General features: G+C 43.0%; 2 protein-coding genes across 11 annotated transcripts in view; one reads left to right on the forward strand and one right to left on the reverse strand.

Annotated features, from left to right (window-relative positions):
• The window catches only part of MCF2L2 (MCF.2 cell line derived transforming sequence-like 2), a 269485-nt gene that overhangs the window by 78018 nt on the left and 176918 nt on the right, over nucleotides 1-14549 (reverse strand). The window lies entirely within an intron of this gene.
• Nucleotides 8958-14549, forward strand: part of B3GNT5 (UDP-GlcNAc:betaGal beta-1,3-N-acetylglucosaminyltransferase 5) — a 79638-nt gene continuing 74046 nt past the window's right edge. The window contains exons 1-2 of one of the 5 annotated variants that reach the window (XM_043874182.1): nucleotides 9886-10525; nucleotides 13433-13535. In XM_043874182.1, the coding sequence (XP_043730117.1) occupies nucleotides 9980-10525; nucleotides 13433-13535 (649 nt within the window). In that variant the 5' untranslated portion in view covers nucleotides 9886-9979. Of the gene's footprint in view, nucleotides 9426-9885; nucleotides 10526-13432; nucleotides 13536-14549 lie in introns of those variants that run through there. The other 4 variants (XR_006335263.1, XM_043874178.1, XM_043874181.1 and 1 more) reach the window with 4 other exon arrangements.

Raw genomic sequence — 14549 nt, forward strand, 5'->3', positions numbered from 1 at the left:
TTGTCTTTTCATCTCTGAACACACCTCTTGGAATTACTGCTTATTCTCCTTTTCCAGTACCTCCAGTACAGAGCAAACTCCCCTGTCTTCTTATCTTGAATAGTTTGGTACAATCCTAGCAGCTCACTTGTGCCCCTGAGATCTCATTCCCATCAATCTATTATACAGACCACCAGTTTATGCCCTTCCTAAAGCTCCAAGTCCATTATGTCGTCATTCTCCCTCTTAAAAACTTTAAAATAGCTTTCAATGTCCCTCCCAGGATTTTAAGACTCTCCATTCATGTGAAAAGAGTTTTCTTAGGGTGCTTGCTCAAAAGGTAAATACAGACCCAAAGATTCAGAATGATCCTTGCTGAGAAAGGATCTCAGTCTTGCTGAGAAACACTGAAGACAGGAGGAGAAGGGGGAGACACAAGATGAGATTGTTGATGGTTGGTGGCATCATCAACTCAATGGACATGAGTTTGAGCAAACTCCAGGAGATAGTCAAGGACAGGGAAGCCTGGCATGCTGCAGTCCATTGGGTGGCAAGGAGTCAGACACGACTGAGTGACTGAACAACAAGATTCAGAATGGGGAGCAATATGGTCAAAGAAAAAAAAAAAGACCATCAGTTAATCCTTATTTTACAAGTGGAAAAAGAAGAGCCCAGAGCTATGCATGGTCTTGCCCAATGTCTTTGACTTTGGCAAAGTTAATGTTCTTGCTAACACATTACGTTGCCCCTCTTGGCCTACGTTTGGGGGAGCATTTAAAATCCTGTTTGCTGATTATGAAATAAAACACAAATTGAAATGAAGCTAGCATGATGATATAAAAATACTGAATTTCAGAAAAATAGGTTTCCAGGTCTATCTCTGCTTCTAATATGCAGGGTAACTTTGAACAAACCATTTTCTTTCTTGGGGTCTCCATTTCTTCATGGATTAGATCATCTCGAGTATCCCTACTGGCTCTCATAGGTCATTTGCTAAATATCTTATCAGCTTTTCTAAAAATTTATTTTTAATTGGAGGATAGTTGTTTTACAATGTTGTGTTGGCTTCTGCCATATATCAACATGAATTGCCCCACAGGTATACATATGTCCCCGACTTCGTGAACCACCCTCCCACTTCCCAGCCCATCCCACCCGTGTAGGTTGCCACAGAGCACAGAGCTGAGCTCCCTGAGTCATACAACAAATTGCCACGGGCTATCTAATTTTCCATATGGTAATGAATATGTTTTAATGCCGCTTCCTCCATTGTATATCTTGTCATCTTGAATAAGATATAGGAAATGATCTTTGGTTTAATCACACCTTGCTTCTCATTTCTCACAAGAAAAGGAGCAAAGGTCATAGGCCTTTCGGTTAATGTGTGAATGCATGCACAGTAGCATGGCAAGGAGAAGGACTCAGCGTGGGCTGGAGAGGTCATGGAGGTGAGATCTGAACTGTCCTCTGTAAGAGGTGAGGACTTGCAGCAAGACAGGAGGGTGATCCAGGAAGGAGGAAACAGGAGCAGGGGCTAGGAGTCCTGGCTATACACAGGGCCCTGTGGGAACCAGGCTGCTGGGGCAGGGTCTGGTTGGGAAGCATGGGAGGCAGGGGGAGCCCAAATGCAGGAGATGGTCATTGTGCCAGGCAGTGGTGGGACCCGGGGAAAGGTGCAGGAGACTGAGTTGGCCAACAGGGCTGTTTCATTCAGCACAGAATAGGTCCTGAGGCTTCAGACTTATTAAACCATGCTCTTAGTTTCACATCCTTCTTCTGTTTTGATTAGGTGTTCCATAATTGCTTAATAAATTCCCAGAACTATAAATGGTAACAATATGAAACACTATGGATCCATAAGATGACCATATTGAAATTAGTGATACTTTAAGCATTAATAAAAGGTCTGATGAATATAAATAGTTCTCTACCTTCTGTAAGGCTAACAGTTACTAATGCGCCATCAGTTGAAAGTCTTGCTCAGTTACTGATGTGCCATCATCTCCTTCTCCTGTTTTATATCTCAGTTTCTATATTTGGTCTGATGTTAACTGGATTTGATCTCATTACTCTGATGTGTTTAGGGTAAACGACCTTAAATTCTTTTTAGAGCAGGATGGGGCACAAATAAATTATTATTAAAGTTTATCTGGATGAGTGCTCAGTTTTCAATATCACATAATAAATAATGACAAAGTAATTTCATGCATACTGCACTTTTTGAAAGAGGACTTACCAACACAATGCCATTTATCCTAATTCAAGCTAAAAATCCTGTATTCGTATAGTATTTTGGGAATTATAATTGTTTTCTTTTTGGCTGTATCACGCGGCTTGTGAGATCTTAGTACCCCAACCAGGGAATGGACCAGGGTTCTTGGCAGTGAAAGTATGGAGTTCTAACCATTGGACTACCAGGGAATTCCTCCAGTTTTTAAGAACTGCAGTAAAATACATATTACATAAAATTTTCCATTAATTTTTTAAATTTTTGGCCATGCCACATGGCCTGTGGGATTCTAGTTACCAACCAGGGATAGAACCCACAGCCTCCTACATTGGAAGTGTGGAGTCTTAACCATTGGACCACCAGGGAAGTCCTGAAATTTGCCATTTAAACAATTTTTAAGTATATGATTCAGTGGAATTAAAATATATTCACAATGTTGTGCAACCATCCACAGAACTTTTCCATCAACCTAAACTGAAACTCTGTCACCATCAAATACTAACAATAGTCCTTCCTCCTCCCAAGGCCCTGGCAACCTTCATTCCACACTCCACTTTTTGTTTCTATAATTTTGCCTAGGTAAGCAGAAGTCATACAACATTTATTCTTTTTCATCCGGCTTATTTCACTTAACACAATGTTTTCAAAGTTCATCCATGATGTAGCATGTACCAGATTGCATTCCTGTTTAAGGCTTTACATCTATTGTTTGCATAGATCATATTTCGCTTATCCATTCACTTGTTGATGGCCACTTGGGTTGTTTCTGCCTTTTGGCTATTGTGAATAATGTCAACATTAGTTTGTGAATCTCTGTTGAGTCATTGATTTCACTTCCTTTGGGTATATACTCAGAAGTAAAACTGCTAAATAATATGGTAATTCTATTTTTGATGTTTTGAGGAATCACCATACTGTAGTATTTTACATTCCCACCAGCAAGGCACCAGGGTTCCAATAACTCCACATCCTCATCAACACGTATTATTTTCCTTTTTTAAAAAAAACATTTATTTATATGGCTGTGTCAGGTCCAGACGCAACAGGACCTTAGTTGCATCATGTAGGATCTTTCTTGTGATGCACTGATTCTCTAGCTGTGGCACAGGCTTAGTTGCTCCACAGCTTGTGGCATCTTCCCAGACCAGGGATTGAACCTGTGTCCCCTGTATTGTAAGACAGATTCTTAACCACTGGACCACCAGGGAAGTCCCTATTTTCCATTTTTAAAATAATAGCTAACCTCACGATGTGAAGTACAGTTATTTTTTAAATATGCATATCATCTTCCTTGATGCATTCAACACCTGACAAAGAGCTCCTCCAGGACAGATATCATATCATCCATCCTTTGTCCCCATACCTTACAAGTAGGCAAATTCTCAATAAGTATTTACTGAATGGATGAATGGTAGATTTAAGGAGCAGCCACAAATTCTGTAAGCAGGAGCAGGTACTAATTGTTATTATCATTTCACAGAAGAGGAAATTGGGACTCAGAGCATTAAGTGACTTGATTGAGGTCAAACTACTGGCTTGGTGCTGCCAGAAAGAGGTCGTATCCAGGATGTCTAGCTCTAGAACTAGAGACTGGTGTGTCAAGGGTGAATGTCAGTCCACCGAAATAGTACCCGATATTCGGACTCTGCAGCATGGCTCCATAAGGGACAGGGCCCATAAAATAAGGACACAGGTAAGCAGGTTAGAGGAAAAGGGGTGGCTCAGCCCATCATCCATTTTTTGCCTGCGATTCAAGGAACCTGGTTCAAGTCTCAAAGCCATGGTGTATCAGCATATGTGCAATCCAAGCATAACAAGACTTCTTGGGAGAGACTTCTGGTACCAAGGAGATTCTTACAATACTGCTGATAGGGAAATCATTACTCCCTCAATTCATGGGAAAGGGTCGTATTGGTAGTAATTCCAACAGGAGTATCCAAGTAACTTAATGATTTTCCCGTAAAGGAAAGAAATTGTGAAACAGGTAATAAGCTTCTGCCTTACGCAAAGGGAAACCTATTGCAAAAAGGAAATTCCCAAAGATAAAGGAAAAATATGTGTAAAACAGTCAAAGATCAAGAATCACTGAAATGACAGATTATTTTCTCTACCCTGTGTACCTTTTTGCAGACCTATTTGTATCTTTATCTACCCAGCAGATATCCTATCTATTAATCCCTTTCCTCCCCAAATAGTCTGTTTGCTTGTTTGTTATGCTAGAAACTTATTTCTCAGAGATATTGCTCTTTCTAAGATTCCTTAGCCCTATATTTATAGGACCAAATAGGTGTTAATATTGGGCTTTATGACCCTAGACCATCAGACTAATCAAGACCAATTCATGAAAGGTATATTTTTTTCAGAGAACATGATTTATCAAGAACTTTAAAATTGGCTTTTGAAAAGTGCTGTTATAAGAAAAATCTCACTATAGCCATTTTTAATTCCTAACTAATGATTCATATTTTAAATAATCCTCAATACAAATCTGAGGCAAGCTTATAACTGCCTTTTAGAATTAATTTGAATAGGATTTGAACTATGTATGCTCCATAAAGCAGGCAATGAGAGTTTAATAATTATTAACTATTAAGAAAAGGGCAATGGAGACTTATATTTTAGTTGTCCCTTAAATATTAGCACCACCAAACTTAAGTGCAAAATTTCTATCACAAATGATTGCATCTGAGTCAAGCACGCAGTCCCCATATCATAGTCAATAACTATTTTCTGAACATCTCCAGGTACTGTGATTTTCTTCTTTTCCTCTATACTATCTCATCACAGGATCCAAATAGTTTTTCTCAGTTTAGATAATTGTGGGAAGGCTCGTGCCAATTGTCTTAAAATGTAAGTGTTAATCAGGTAGAATTCAAGACTGTCCCTACACAAGTATCAAGTGTCCCTCCTGGCTTGGAGAGAAAAACATGGCGTTAGAGGCAGCCCCTGGAATCTGTATAGAATGCTGCATGGCTCTGGGAGTGTGAAGTGAATGTCTGATCTTTAGGTGGAGAGGGGAGAAGAAATGCTGAGGATCCACTGGCAGGGAGTTGGTACCAGATAATTGTCACAAGTGCTGTTTGAGCATTTGCAACATGGAAAGAAAACCTGTCCCAGCCTCACTGCCACAGGCCAATCCTCTCCCCCCACTACCTTCCCCAAGTGAGGCCCACTCAATCCATAGCACAGTGCTACTGCACCAAGGAGGGTCACAGCAAGCAGGACCTGCATCTCCAAGACTGTTCCTGTTCCCTGTTGGACCCCTACTGAGGGTTTTAGGGGCACATGAGAGATGATCCCTGGGTTGGGAAGATCCCTTGGAGGAGGAAATGGCAACTCACTCTGGTATTCTTGCCAGGAAAATCCCATGGACAGAAGAGCCTGGCAGTCTGTGGTCCATAGGGTCACAAAGAGTCGGATGTGACTGAGCAACTAAGCATGCACATACGAAAGATGCCCTTATGTACTACGGGCATTAAGGAGGTCCCCCCCTCAGGCAGAGGAGAAAAACACAAAATGGGTTCTTAGAATGGCCTGGGGGTGAGTATCTCTTTGAGCTGTCAATTCCCTTCATCTTTCAGCTCTAGTTGTACCTAGTGTGGTTTCATACAACTGCCAAGATCCCAGGACTGAGGCAGGCTGTTGAATGGTGCCAAACCACAAGAGCTACAGCAAGAGCTGTAGGAAAGGGGATAGTGTGCCTCCAGTGTCAGCATTTGGGCCTTGTTGACATGGAAGGTGAAGTACACTGGGGCCATTGTACTGTGGATGAAGCTTCTTGGACCAAAAGGTTAAACTTTTGATGAATGTGGGAAGCATTCAGCAAAAAATTGAATTCAACCAGTGGTTAATATATATTCACTCTTTGCAAGGCATTGCGGAAGGGTTTTTTAAGGGAATTGGAGATGAGCAGGATGTAATCTCCACCTTTAAGAGGTTAGGTCATTCAAAGAGTAGGGAAAACAGATCCATAGATATTGATACAGTGATAAAATGCCACTGACTGTTATTGACATGTAACAAACACCCTGGGCTGGGTCCACTGGTGAGAAGGATTCCGGCTCTTGGGGTCATCCAACACCCATCCATTCATCATTTCACAAACCAGTATTTGATTATCTCATTTTAGACCTGTTAAGCTTAAGACTGATGTGACATACTTAAGACTTTCCAGTTTGGAGCTCAGAATCTAGATTAGAAATATAAATCAAATATTAAAGGCAATGAATGAGATCACCAAGGAGCAAACGTGGTGAGAAAAGAATGCCCAGAAGGATATATGTGTGGGTAGGCAGAGGTGGTAGGCAGCAAAGGAGGAGGAGGCAGTGAAGGAGATGTTGCATTAATTGCTGGTGCTCTACTAACAGAAACTGTATCTCTAGAGGTGTGAAACACAGCAGGTCCTTTTATGGCAATGATGCTTATAAGATAGGGCAGGAAGACCAGCTCACCAAGCCAGAGGAGCTTTCTGTAGCCTGTAATGATCATGAGAATGACATCTGTCCACCCAGGCCATGAGGTGCCATGCTCAGCATTTCGTACATGTTACTGCTCTGTGATCAGTCCTCACTGCACCCTTCCAGACAGGAATTACCATGGGGCACAGAGAAGTTGAGTCACTTGCCCAGATTGTGTGGCCAGCAGGAACTAAGTCAGGATTCCACCCCCACCTCTCTAGCAGCCCAAGCCTTGCATGAACTCTTACTGGCTTCAGAACACGTAGCCTGTGGTGTGTCTGAATTCATGGGGCACGGCATGTACAGGGTCTGTGAGGAAATCTCCCTACAGAAAGGGCAACTAAACAAGTCAAGCCTGGCACTATGTTGGTATGCTTCAACTGTGTTAGGCATTAAGCAATCAGTTCTCCTTTCATGATTTCAGTAACACTTCTCTCTTTGGGTTTCTTTTGCTCCCACCATCTCCTAGGTTCTCTTGTACTCGTTTCAGTTTTCTTTTGCCACAACTAATAATACATGCCTTACTCTCTGGTTCTCTCTCCTACATTTGCTTCTCCTTCTGCTCTTTCTTGGCCTTTTCTCCTTTCTAAATCTAACATGCAAATTGTAATTTCTCTCATCTTTCAAGTTTACCATCTTGATGCTACAGGTCTCTCTTTTCAAGCACTTCCCTAAATTTTCTAGTGCTCTGTGAAGCAAATTTCTGATGGTGAGATTAAAAGTCATTTATAAATCTAATTTTAGTTGACTCGGTTCACAAGCAGCTACTGTGGACACCGAGGGCAAGGTGACACTGTCCTCATCCTTTGTGATGGTCAAGTCGGCTTTGCTATCAGTTAATTTTATCTCCAACTAATTTCAAAAATTTTATGTACTCCCTCCAGATAAAACAGAGTACTTTGTTCTATACCATCAAGTCTACCATCCTCTTCCTCTCCTCCTGGAGTGGGACAGGGTGCCAGCTTGCTGTAAGAAATCCTCTCAGATGTACAAAGCTGCCTTCCCTGTGCATGTGTGGGCAGCTGGGAGGCATTCTGGACCACTTTGCTCATCCAAACATCTTATCCACACCCTCTCCCTGCCTCCCACCTAAAGCTCCACATCCTTTCACCAATCTCTTGACTTACTTTTGAATCATTTCTCTCTCTGTCTGGGTTGTCTATCTTCATATAGGTCGATGTGAATATGTGATTTTCACATATATTTATCAATGTTTCAGTCAGTTTGTATAGGACAGAGTCCTATGTGTGCAAGCATGTGGAATACACGTGTGATACCTGCACCTATGTGGGCCTAGTTCCAAATGACCTGATGGGAATATAATGGCAATTAAAAATTTGTACATAAATCTGACATACACAGATGATACCTAGGGGGGAAATATCTGCGGGTTTATCATCAGGATTTTATTTCACATAGGTAAAACGAGTGATTTGCACTGTACTAACAATAAATTAGCTTATTTATGCGTCACTGTCAGCGACTCCCTTACAAGTCAAAATTCCTGAATATTTCTGTCTGTGATAGGACATGCCATGAGGTCTGAGTAGATAATAGCAATACTGGGTCTGAGTAGATAATAGCAGTACTGAGCCACACTCTCTATACGTAATATATAAAACAAAATAATTGCATGGCTCCATATGCTAGGAGCTAAAGAAAGCGATTACAAAACCTCTTTAAAAATCTAGCTAGAAATAACAAGTACAATGTTGTGTTTACAATTTGAAATTGATTCCATAATCTACTTGCAAGTCATTACCTGCCATTCCTTTTACAATAACAAATCCAAAGCTTTTACTTTACTGAAGTAAAGGGTTAATTTTTTTTCTGTCATGTCATATATTCTTAAATATATATTGCACAATTACAAAATCGTTCAAAATATCACCACTGTTAAATGACAATAATTGTTCTATAAGGAGGATGCTAGAACAACATCTGGGGAATAAGAAACCAAACCCCAAAACGATTTTATACTTTAATCCCTTCAGTGGAAATTTATATTCTGATTTTGTCTACTATGTGTATTAAGTATTCTGAATGGGGAAAACACCTCAAAGAGGACAGTCACGCGGATCCTGGCTCATAGTTGATGATCTGAGTAGTGAAGTGAATTCGCTCAGTCGTATCCGACTCCGCGACCCCATGGACTGACTGCAGCCTACAGGCTACTCCGTCCATGGGATTTTCCAAGCAAGAATACAGGAGTGGGTTGCCATTTCCTTTTCAGGAGATCTTCCCAACCCAGAGATTGAACTCAGGTCTCCCGCCTTGTAGGCAGACGCTTTACCATCAGCCACCAGGGAAGTCCGATGATCTGAGTCAATGATCTCAATTAACTAAAGAGGTGTGGAGAAGCACTTCCTGGAGCTGCCTTGCACCGACAGGAATAGACAGGCGGGACGCATCACCTTCACCTACACGCTGGGGTGGTGGCTACCGGGTAGGCCAGGCTGGGCTTCGGAGTGACGCCAAGAAGTGCAGGAAACGCAGCACACTGCGCGCTGGCCGCGCCGCTGACAGGGGCCGGGGCTGCCGCGCCCCCGCCCTCCGCCGGGAGCCCCTGATTGGGTCCCCCAGCTATCCGCCGGCTCCAGCCCGCTTCCCGCTGGGGTAGCGAGCCCAGCCGAGAGCCAACTCCCCAGCCCCTGCCTAAGATTTAAAGCGAGTAAGTTTTGTTCCAGAGATCAATGACTTTAGATCCCATGCCGGAGGAGTGCCGACCTGCGATTTGGGAGTTTAAGGAGTTGGTCTTGGTGAGTTTTGCTTTAAGTTTTCTTTGAAATGAAGCTGGGCTTGAAAGTAAACTCTTTGGAGGGCGGAGTGAGTCTCTCCCCCCGGCCCATTGTATTCCTGAAACGAACCGCTGTCGCAAAGCTCTTTGCAGTAAAATTGAGTTTCCTTCTTTTGTCACCGAGGCCCCCTGAAGCTCGGGGGGAGGGGGCGGGCGTAAGTAGTGTGACAAGATCTCTTTTAAAGTCTAGCTTGCCCTTAGAACTCTCGCTCTGAAAAGGAAAATAAGGTGCTCAGAGAACTGCAACTCAATCAATCAAAACTTATCTCCCGTAGATGAGTAAACCGTTGCGTGTTCTGAACAAATGGATCACTTGTCCAACAAATTCTGTCTCCTAATGCAAAGTATATGGAGATCATATACTCAACATATAAACAACAATTCCAGTTCTTTCATATAGAATTAATATGTGTGATCGATCGTAGTCTTTTTAAAATGCTCCGTATCCCACCGCATCCTAACTGGGGCCCAGGCCCCCTGTAGGTGGAAATGTAGTCTTCTCTTCCGGATCACTAAATGGGGAAAGTTCCAGCCCGCTCGGCGGGGATAAATCGCACCTCCTCATCTGGTTTGTTCTTTGTGAGGGGAGACGGGTTCCCTTGGTCCGCAGCGAGGGCTCCTGGCCGGCCTGGCCTCCGCCCCGCCCCTGCCCGGCCGGGCCGCCTCGCCGCGCCTCCCAGCCGGAGCGGCTCCCGGGCTGCGGGAAAGGAGTCTGTTCTGCTTCCTCTGGACCAGGCGAGGTCGCCAGGGCTGAGAGGGGAGGAGAGTCGCTCGCAGGGCGGCTCCAGGACTTCAGATTGGAATGATCTCTGGGGCCGGGGAAGCGAGGCTGTAGCTGACCCCGGGCTCGGCGCCGGCTCGCGGCCCTGGTCCGGAGCGCGCGCAGCCGGGCGTCGGGAAGCTGGGGCCGCCCTATCCGCCGCGGGGCAGGGCTGCCCGCCGCCCGAGAGTGCGGCGGAGAAAGAGGCACGTTCCCTCCCCGGGCGCCTTTGTTCATTCGGGCCTGCGGGCGGGCGTTTGGCGACCGCGATCCTGGGCCGAGCCGCCGTCCAGATGCAGCAGGTAGGCTGGGGGGCCCGGAGCTCCGCGGCTGGGGGGGGAGGGTGAAGTTCCCCGGAGCCGGTCCCCATTCCTACGAGCTCCAGCGAGGCGGCCGCCGCGCCGCGATGCCGAAACCGGCCGAAGCGCGGGAGCCGGGAGGGTAACGCCGCGCCCTGCGGCCCTCGGTTTCCGGCTGGGGGCCCCCAACCTTACGCCCACACCTAGGCTGCAGGGGTGAATTCGGGTAGAGATCCTGCGTCGTGTTAGAGAAGTTGGGAAACCGCCAGACTGGGGAAGCTTTCAGTGAGTTACTGGCTGGGGCAATGCAGACAAGGAAGTAGGCAGGCGGGATAACTGGGAAATGAGACCTCTTTCTAAGCGGGGAGGTCCTGGCCACGCTTTCCTTTGACTTTGCCAAATTTTATTTTGCTTCCTGAAGTAACAGAGTCATTTGTTTACTCAGATGCCCCTTACGCAGGTCCAGAGTAGCAACTTTTCATCCGATTCTGACAACACACCCTATGTTTTTCTCTCCCAGTGTTGGTGTTCATAGGTTATGGGTCATGTTAAAGGGACACCAACGTTGTACCGCTCGGTGGCTGGTGGTGGCTTGGAGGTCGTATTTAGGGTAATTCTCTAATGAAAGCACATACATTAGAACTGGATTTGTTCCTCTGTGCCTTTATTTTGGGAAACTTTGCCTGGTCCCTATGGGGGCAGGGAGAAGGATGTGAGAAGCTGAAACTGACCCAGAAAAGGAAGATTGAAGATAGTTGCATTAAGTGGTGGTGCTGAAAAGATCCTGTCCTGAACTTTCTGAAAGGGGGACTGGTTATAAGCACCTGAGGTTTATAACTTTCTCATAAGAAACTTACAGTAGATTTTACATCTTGTCACTGTGCAGGGGTGGGGCTGCTTTTTGGAGTCAACTCTTTTTCTTTTAAAAACAATAAATTCAATATCTGATATCAATAAATTCAATATCTGATATGTTTCCATTAAATACATAAATGATTCTCCCCTCTTCCACTTTCTCTCTCTCTCCCATCTCCTCTCCCACAGACACTTTCCATGAGTGTTTACTGAGCCCCTCTGAAGATGAGGGTGACTCAGTCTGAGGAACCTCAGTCGCCAGGGGCTCTCTGTAACACCTGAAGATGGGAATGAGTGTTGTGACAGGGAGAGTTCAAGCTGCAGCTCAGAGAGGCTGTTTCTGAGGAATGAGAAGTGAGGGATGATTAGGAAGCATAGATGATACTGCACTAAATGTTCTGACCACACACATACACATACACATGCACAAACACAAATCATCAGAAGGTGGAGAAGAATTTTCAAAATAAAGTGCAGGCTTTAGCAAGGGAAAATGTCAACTTATATATTTCATTAAAATAGAGATCAAATTTCCCTTTTATAAAAGACTGATTCAAATGAGATTGTAAGAAAAGGAAATAACTTTCTAATTCTCAAATATAGAACAGCTTGAATAATAACTCATGGGTTTTGAAATGGGTCATCTTTTTAAATGGGTCACTTTGGCTAGAATCATTGCTCTCAGTGACTTTCAAATTGTCAGGGTAGAGTTCTTTCTGAGAACCAATTGGACTGTAATCTACATATCAGAACATAGGATGTGGTAAAAAGAAACTGGGAGCAATTCAGAAGGAAATTTTCTCTTAAAGTAACAAAAGGTATCCTTGTATATTTGAAACATTGTATATACTCAACTGAATAAATTTTAGCTTTGCATTTTATGGCACATTATACTTTTTGGGGGGAATACTTCCATAGCCATTATTTTATTCCATTGTTGAATAATCTTGTGAGGAGAACTATACATTGAATCTATGTTCCAGAAGTTGGGGAACAGCAAATTACTATAAGAGCTCTGCCATTAGATACAGAATTTCTGCCAGCAAAGATTCAGCCAGAACAGTGTAAATCTAGAATGGTTTTTTTTACAGTCTGCATATATAAAAGAGATAGAAGAATTCATGTTTAAAGATAAAAAACTCAATCAAGTGAGAAGTAAACTCTGAAAAAGCAAAAGTGACTTCTTTACATTTAAATGCTGGAAATTCAGAGATTGGCTTTGACCAGTAACTTATTTTTAAGATTTATCTTCCATAGTGAAGATTATAACACTAGAAGTCAGCTTTTTTTTTTTTTTTTTTTTTTTAACAGAAAGGAATATTCCTCTAAGTCTGAAGGCAATAAGCTCCCTAAATTCCAAGTTCAGGGTACTATTACACAGCTTTAGATTCCCTGAAATTTCATATTTTTTCTCTTTTATTCCTTTTCTACAACACTTTCGACAAATTTTTTATTGTGGTCTAAGAAAAGTAAGTTAAAAACTTGACTCAGGTTTCCTTCTCTATATTTTACAGGACCTTACAATCTTTTGACTGTGTCATTTGAAGTGTGTTCTTAAGTGCTTGTGGGAGCCATATTGTTCTTTCCTGTCAAGGATAATGGAAGACCATGTTCAATTAGGAATGATACCTTTGTTTTCAGTCACAATAGTGTTTGAGACATCTTAATAGCCATTAGCAATCAGATCAGAACTTAGAAAAACTCATATCTAATAAAAGTTTTTGAAAAGAATATTAAGAGTACAGCTCATCACTTTGAAAGGAAAATAACCCCTAAAGAATATCAGCCATCTATTAACTAAACCATCATGGTAAAGATGCATGAACAATTTCTAGAGAAAGGAAATTAACATATATCGAACACTTGATCTGGACCACATTTTATCAGTAGATCATCTAAAATGATCCTCAGAAAACACTGTTGGTACAAGGTTTAAAGACAAGTCAAGCTCATGTGACTAGTAAATGGGAGCACTAGGATAGAAATTATTTTTGTTCACCTTCACACTTGATTTTTCTATTCTCTTGCCCGCCCCCCTGCCTGCCCCCCCGCCAGATTCCAGGTTGCACAGGAACATTTTTTTTTTACTCTGTTAGTGGATCTACCCTGGAAACATCTCTGAAGCCCTCTCAGCATCCTGCCTGTGGCCTACCACACAGTATGTGATAATTTAATACTTGTTGAATGACTTAGATGTAGGTATTACCTACTTCAGGGCTGTACAGCATAATGTCTAGGACAGGGCAGGTGTTTAAATGGTAATTTACTTATTATAATAAATGCTGATCAGCTGAGATGGAAATGTGATATGTGTGTGTGTGTGTGTGTATCTTAGGTTTTACACCATTATTTATTTTTTGTATTCTGAACCCACAATCAAATGTTGCATTCACAACAGGACATATGTTGCCACTGGATAACAGGCCAAAGTGTATAGCTTATATAGCAGGCTTATATCAGGTTATATTGTCACCATATTTTGAAATCACTATTTTTCATATCGTAATTTAACCTCAGCTGTGTATGAATCCTCTCCTTTCATTTCATCCAATACTTATTCATTGAATACTTGCTTAAAACATCCTCTCTGAGTCATGTGCATTTTATTGTCTTCTCCTTCCCTCCTTACTTTTTTCTTTACTTCCTTCTACCACTTTGAGGGCTTTCCAGGTGGCCCTAGTGGTAAAGAACCAGCCTGCCAATGCAGGAGATGTAAGAGATGTGGGTTCGATCCCTGGGTTGGGAAGATCCCCTGGAAGAGGGCACGGCAACCCATTCCAGTATTCTTGCCTGGAGAATCCTATGGGCAGAGGAGCCTGGTAGGCTGTGGTCCACAGGGTCGCACAAAGTCAGACATGACTGAAGCGACTTATTAGCACACATGTACCACTTTGAATCTCCTCCCTTAAATACCCCAATCTTCCATGTGCAGGAAAGACTTTTTGTACCCAAAGTGACTCAAACTGTCACTTTTGCCTGTTGTCTGGTGCTACTGGGATCAAGGAAAGGAAGAAGGGAAACGAGATAGAAGGTTGGGAAAAGGCTGTGTTACAGAGAAAATGAAAACAAGTTCTCAGGCGAAATGCAGGTGGTAGCAAAACATAAATGACTCCCAACTTCAGACAGGGAAGCAAATCTTTTCCCTTCTAGGATTGGTTCTCTTGGTTCTGCC

This window comes from Cervus elaphus, chromosome 19 (genome assembly GCF_910594005.1).
Source record: "Cervus elaphus chromosome 19, mCerEla1.1, whole genome shotgun sequence".
Taxonomy (NCBI): Eukaryota; Metazoa; Chordata; class Mammalia; order Artiodactyla; family Cervidae; genus Cervus; species Cervus elaphus.